The 6,985-nt window shown below is 39.4% G+C and overlaps 1 protein-coding gene across 1 annotated transcript in view; it reads right to left on the minus strand.

The window, feature by feature from the left end:
- Positions 1 to 6,985, minus strand: part of LOC125309395 (leukocyte elastase inhibitor-like) — a 14,002-nt gene extending 7,017 nt beyond the window's left edge. Inside the window, 3 exon segments of the mRNA XM_048266291.1 lie at positions 2,608 to 2,790; positions 6,118 to 6,176; positions 6,716 to 6,985. Of these exon segments, the coding sequence (XP_048122248.1) occupies positions 2,608 to 2,775 (168 nt within the window). The 5' untranslated portion in view covers positions 2,776 to 2,790; positions 6,118 to 6,176; positions 6,716 to 6,985.

Here is a 6,985-nt window from a genome sequence, read left to right on the forward strand (position 1 = left end):
ATCTGTGGTAGACTGCTTAAGTTGTGCTCTAAAGAACTCTGCCCAATTTTTAATTACATTTTCAATAAGTCCTTACAAAACCAGCATGTCCCAAAATGTTGGAAGGATGCAGTAGTTGTTCCAGTTCCCAAGACAAGCTGCCCCAAAGCACTGAATGATTTCAGGCCTATTGCATTGACTGTCTATTATGATAAGTTTTGAAAATCTAGTTAGAAATGAAATCTTAAAGACAGAAGAGTCTGAACTTGACCAACAACAGTTTGCCTATAGGCCACACATAGGTGTTGAGGATGCCACAGTCACTCTGATGAACATGCTTTTTAAACATCTAGAAGGAAAGGGAGCACATGCTCAGCTTTTATTTATAGATTTCTCATCTGCTTTTAACACAATTCAACCCCACATCTTAACAGAAAGACTCTTAGAGCAATTTGATCTCAGTAAAAATCTTGTTGGCTGGATTTTAGATTTTTTAACTAATAGGACACAAAGAGTGCGAGTCAAGGGAGCACTGTCTGATCAGATATATTCCTCCACTGGCTCCCCTCAGGGCTGTGTTCTGTCTCCTCTTCTGTTCATCCTTTACACCAACATGTGCCGCAGCAGCAGGGAAGACAGATTTATTTTAAAGTATGCAGATGACTGTCATCGTAAGCCTGCTACAAGGAAATGAAACAGGTCATGGTCCAGTTGTCCAGGATTTTGTAGACTGGTGTGATAGGTCCTTTCTACAGATGAACATTTCCAAAACAAAACATATGTGTATAGACTTCAGGAAACTCCCCAGGGCTAAGGAAATCATCAGCATAAAGGGTCAGACAGTGGAGTGTGTTGATAAATATAAATACCTTGGGACCATCATTGACGATACATTTTTAGGCAAACTGTGAGACTGCGTACAAAAAGGGGAACCAGCGTCTATACTGTCTGAAGAAGCTGTCCTCCTTCCACATCGACAGAAAGATGCTCCCCATGTTCTACCGCTGCTTCATTGAATCAGTCATCTCTTTTAGCCTGGTGTCTTGGCTCAGCAACCTACCCCTAAAAAATAAGAACTCCCTGAACCAAATTGTAAGGTGGGCTAGTAGGCTGATTGGAGAGCCACAGCTGAACCTGGAATCGCTACACAGTAGGCAGCTACAGAGGCTAGTTGGGTCTATCCTAGAGGATGGATCCCACCCACTATACGGTGAATTTCAGCCTCTCCCATCAGGCCGCAGGTACAAAATGCCTGTGTGCGAAACTAAAAGATACAGAGGCAGTTTTTGTTCCCTCAGCTATTAGAATGTTAAATAGCACTTAGGCTACTGTTAGATAGGCTACACACTAACTTATTGACTGCACAGCCCTCTTAATCTTAATGTATTTATTTATTTAATCTGGTTTAGCTCTTGTATCTGCTATGATGAGTTTTATTTTGCATTTTTATCTACTGAATTTTGATACTAATAATATTCATGTACATTTTTTATCTATATTCCTAGGTCTAGAGCACTGTTGTCACTGTTATGTCACTGTTTTCTGTCAATGTCGTTTAATGTCATCTATGTGTGTGTGTAAGAAACCCACTCTTTTGACCTGCAACCAAATCTACCCTTGGGTACAAATAAAGTTACCTTACCTTACCTTACTCTTACCTTACCTCTGTCGTGGGAGCCGAACTGGAGTGCATCACTTCAGTAGCAGCAACTGGAATCCATGCATTTCCACTGAATTATTTTTGGAATCTGATTCCTTATCATACCTGTTCATTTGTACTCGTTGCTTGACTTATCGTGACTAAATTCAAGATGGCGGCAAACGGTAAACTTTCTGAAGGTACTGTCTGTATAAATCGTCTTGTAAATAAACTACCAGTGCTTTTTCAAAGTTCTCAATGTCTCGTTTTAAATGTCAAGGCCCTCGGAAGTCTACCAATGAAGTATGGAGCTACTGCCTCGTAAATTGTGTAAAACAGTGATTTATTTGCATGGCTAGGCCGATGCCCGAGGCACCCCCATCGAAAAACTGTTGGTAGCATCGGCTAACTAGCGCCAGATTGCTTTATGCCCCCAACGTCGTCTTGCACGCAGCGCTGCCACCGCTGATTTAAAGGCACCTAATCCTAACCCCTAAACCCTAACCCATGGCTAACCCTAGTGCCTTCCAGGCAGCGCTGCCTTGAAGACAACGTTGGGGGCATAAAACACCTAGAACCTACTCTGCACAATGACAGTGAAGTTGAATCTAATCTAATCTAATCTAATCTAATAAATAAAAACACACACTGTATTATCCACATTCACAACACTGTAGGAACCATTAACAGTAATACCACTGGTATTGTTATAAACATTGGACAATAGCCTCCACCATCATCAAACATGTTCTGAATGCCTTTTATATAAATCCGACGAAGCATGTCACAGTCCACTTCACCATGATCACAGAATTCATAGTTTACCCACCTCTTATTTTACCACTACATCCCTGATAAGAACATTTAAAGCCAGTAAACTGTCACACAAAGACAAACCACTTCTGACAGAGTATGTTACTGTGTGAGGTCATTCTGTGGTTCAGTAAAATTCATTGTGAATCTCGTCCATTTGAACACTGTAAGCTTACCTTGTGCATTTGGGCCTCAGTGTTGCCCCTGGCTCCAAGGCAGACCATGGCCAGGGCTGAAGAGATGCTCAGAGGAGAGTAGAACACATTGCCCGTCTTGTTGATCTCTGAGATCTTCTTGAAAAGTTCAAGGGAGAAATGCACATTTGCAGATGCCAATGATTCCATGGTGTGACTTAGAGTCTGGAGATGGGAAAAATGTGTGGGCACAGAATACAAACTTTTAGGTCACTAAAGAGATAAGGTGCAAGTCGAAATAAGACACGAGTCAGGTTAGAAATTATATGGAGCTAAATTTGTCTCAATAATATTTGTATATGCGCAGAGGGGGATCCACAAATATTTCTTGATTTGCATGTGTGTTTTGATATCTACAAATAAAAAAATCATGTTTGTAACTCGTATATTGATTTTTACAAATATAGATGTGCATTTGTAAATAAAATGCCATTTATAAAACCGAAAATTTCATTTGTAGAATGTGATTCTGCATTTGTGGATCACCAGCACACGCATTCTTCGCTTTCCAAAGTTACGTGTTTTTGAGACGTTCTTCGCATGAAAGTCACACAAATCCACACGTAAAAAAAAACTTATTTGTAACTTGTAAATTGGTAATACATTGGTAATACAGACATATGGTAATTAATTAGTTTTTACTACACTGCGCCCCTCCCCGACGATATCATCGTCCATCACGATGTTTTACTGTACACATCGTCAAATGTCAATTTAGGGGACATTGCCCAACTCTACTTCTACCTCTAATTCGCCTGCTGACAGACTAATCCAGTAGATGGCAGTGTTGTTTATAGGGACTCATAGACCTCTCCAGAATAAGTCCCGCCTCCTAACTTCCGTATCCATCCAACCTTCGGTCATCAAATGTCTATGGGAAATAACATGGCGTTTTGAAAGATCGTACCTGTCAAACTCTGTAGGTGACAAAGTAGAAAAAGCTGCTGGGCAGATTGGCCTACACACTTCTGCCATCTAGGTTCCACTGGATTTTTTGATTTTCGGTGCCGTTTAACGACAACCTAGCAACCGAGGCTTTAAGTGTTAAAACTAGGGCTGTCAAAATAACTGATTAATTTCGATTAATTAATTTGAGAAAAAATAACTGATTAAAAAAATGAGTGCAGATTAATCGATTCCGTATGACCTTGGACCCCAAGCCGTTCTAGTCAGTAAAAATTAGACTGTAAAATGAAGGAGAGAGAAGAAAACGTGCTGCCTGGATCATTGATAGGAACATTTACTTTTAAAAAACGGCCTGATGGTGTTGATAAAAAATAAAGTGTTGAAAATAAAGTCCTCTGCAATATCTGCAGCGAGGAATTTGCATATCACCGGAGTTCATCAACTCTATAGTCGCACATCAATGCAAAGAAATAAGTGTTGACATTGAGGGGAGTGTTAATGTATTTTCATTGTGTCCCCTAGGTTATTAGCCTAGAAATCTAGACGCGCCCCTAGCGGCCGCAAATTACATTTGCTGCCAGGGCTAGTCTAGCAACTCTCCGTTGGCTTGTGAGCTCCAGAAATCGAAACTTAATCAGGCCAATGAAATGCGTGTATATAGAGTCGTTAGGTGGGCTTAACATAATGATTGATGGCAGAGTTGCAACGGTTTGGCTTGAATTCCCTGCTACTTGAAAACAAATAAGATGGATGTTGCTGCTGGCGAACAGTGTGACACGAGTTAAGCTTTTATTAAGTGGGCAAACGTTTGAACTAGCCAACTAGCTCCGCTGGTGGGAAGCGATGGGACTCATAAGCTGCCGCTGTCCTATTGCGTGCAGAGGGAATTTGAAAGACAACTGATTATCCGCCCCTCGGACTGAGCACTCGCGAACGGTGAGTGTCCAGACCCTACATTTTAATGTGGGTCTGGCTCGTCAGGCTACTAGGTTATATCTGTGGCCTGAAATGCCTTGTATGTGAAAAAAAAAACTTCTTCCCGAAGCACTTTTGAATTTATTTCCTCAGCATATTAGGTCATATCATAGATTATTATGGCAATTATTTGAACAGTGAAAATAATAATAATTTGAACTTTAATGCTGATTATTCAATGATTCATTTAAATTTAAATATTTAAAATACTTTCACAGCAAAAATTATATATGCGATTAATTTAGATTAATTAATCACAGAGCATGTAATTAATTAGATTTTTTTTTTTAATCGATTGACAGCCCTAGTTAAAACCAAAGATTCTAGGACTGAGCTTAAAACTTTTTGCAATTTCATATTGTAGGCTACAAGAAATGTGGTAAAGAAATGTGGTAACGCAGTGGTTAGAGGAGCGAGCTTTGTTAGTTCAAAGGATCAATCATTTTGCCAATGTTAGTTGGCTAGGCCTACTTTTACAACTTTTGTGTTGGCATGTAAATATCCTGTCCAAAACTAACATTGGCAGAATGATGATACTCCTGGATTTCAACAAACAATCCTTGGGGTCAGAGCTCGCTCCTCTAACCACTGCACTAGGCCTACCGCATTTCTTGTACATTACGAAATTGCAATACATTTTAAGCTCTGTTCTAGAATCTTTGGTTTTAAAGGGAAACTTGGCAGGATTAGCTATATTTCTCCCTCTACTGGAGAAATTGTGCATTATGCTATTTCAAACTGTGGAAAAAGGTAACAATAAAGCACATGGATTTGTTTACAAGCTAGCGAAGCATAAGTTCGGCAGAATAGTGTGGATGTTACAAGGTAAGAAACACGATTTAAAACGAGTTTCTTGTTTCTCACTTCTCTTTCCGGGACGGTAGTCTCAATGTTGCAAGGTTGGTTTTCCACCTGGGGACGCTAGGGGCAGCGTGGAAAGTCACCATTTTCACCGGAACAGGTCATTTAACCATCCAACCATTTCTAAATGGGTTTATTACGTTGAAATAGTTGCCTAGTTCCCCTTTAACACTTAAAGCCTTGGTTGCTAGGTAACGATAAACAAACTCAAAGATCGTAGGCCTAATTCTTGATTTCGCTTACAAACGACGGTTTTATGTGTTCACTAAACAGAGATTATAGAAAACCAATTTACAAGTTACAAATATGTTTTTTTGTGTGGATTTGTGTGACTTTCATGCAAAGAACGTCTCAAAAACACGTAACTTTGGAAAGCGAAGAATGCGTGTGCTGGTGATCCACAAATGCAGAATCACATTTCACAAATTAAATTTTCGGTTTTACAAATAGCATTTTATTTACAAATGCACATCTATATTTGTAAAAATTAATATACGAGTTACAAATATGATTTTTTTTATTTGTAGATATCAAAACACACATGCAAAGCAATAAATATTTGTGGATTCCCCTCTGCGCATATACAAATATTATTGAGACAAATTTAGCTCCATATCAATGCGACATTCTTGCTGGAACGAACAACAATTAACTAATACACTTTAAGTAGAAAATTCTACATGTAGAGAAATGCCACAACCACTAACTGGCAAAGGGGGTAGATATAACCAAAGCCTAAGACTAGCTTACCAACGAGTTCGCAGTGCCTTCTCCCTTGACTGGACTGTCGTCTTCTTGTTCTTCTTCTTCTATAGGGTTTAATGGCAGTTTGCATACTTAGTGCACTACCGCCATCTTTCGGGCTGAGGTGTGATCCAATGGGATGCTATTTTATATCCAGTTTTTTAAATTAAATAAGAAAAAAAAATAATAATAATAATAATAATAATAAAAAACTAAATTCTACTTGCTAGGTTTTCTTTTAGGAAAGCTATAACAGCCTTAGCTGTGGACTGTGTGCTAGTTATACTCAGTAAGTTTTCCATGGTTAAATCTTTCTTCATGTTTTCCCTTTCTCTGGTATAATGTGTGCAGTCTAGAAGTATGTGTTTTACACTTTCTATTACTCCACAGTGTGTGCATACTCCAGTCTGATGTTTCCCTATAATATGTAATCCACGTGTCCGGTAAACCATGTCTCCTCCTGCCTTTCCAATCCACTGATTTTACAAGCGGTTACCTCTTTGTGTATGTTGTAGCCTACAAATGTCTGCCTTTTCCCTCCTTATCCCATCTCTCCTGCCACATTCTGTTGCTTTTGTCCTTAATAATACTTTTAATTTCTGACCTGCTTAAAGTGATTTCCAGTTCAACCAGCTCTGATGTAATAGCTTCCTTCGCTGTGTGTCTGCCTTCTCGTTCCCCTCCCCTCCACTCCCCTGTGTACAGGAACCCATACAACCCCTACGCTTATGCTCTGTTGAAATATTTAAAAAATGAGTCGATAAATATCATCTAGAGTGGACTGTCATTATCCTCAGCCTGGAGTTTATACTAGCCTACACTTGACACGCCCTGCTGCTGTTGCAACGCATCTTCCAACGAAACGACAAAATAT

The sequence above is a fragment of the Alosa alosa genome, chromosome 16, assembly GCF_017589495.1.
Source record: "Alosa alosa isolate M-15738 ecotype Scorff River chromosome 16, AALO_Geno_1.1, whole genome shotgun sequence".
Taxonomy (NCBI): domain Eukaryota; kingdom Metazoa; phylum Chordata; class Actinopteri; order Clupeiformes; family Clupeidae; genus Alosa; species Alosa alosa.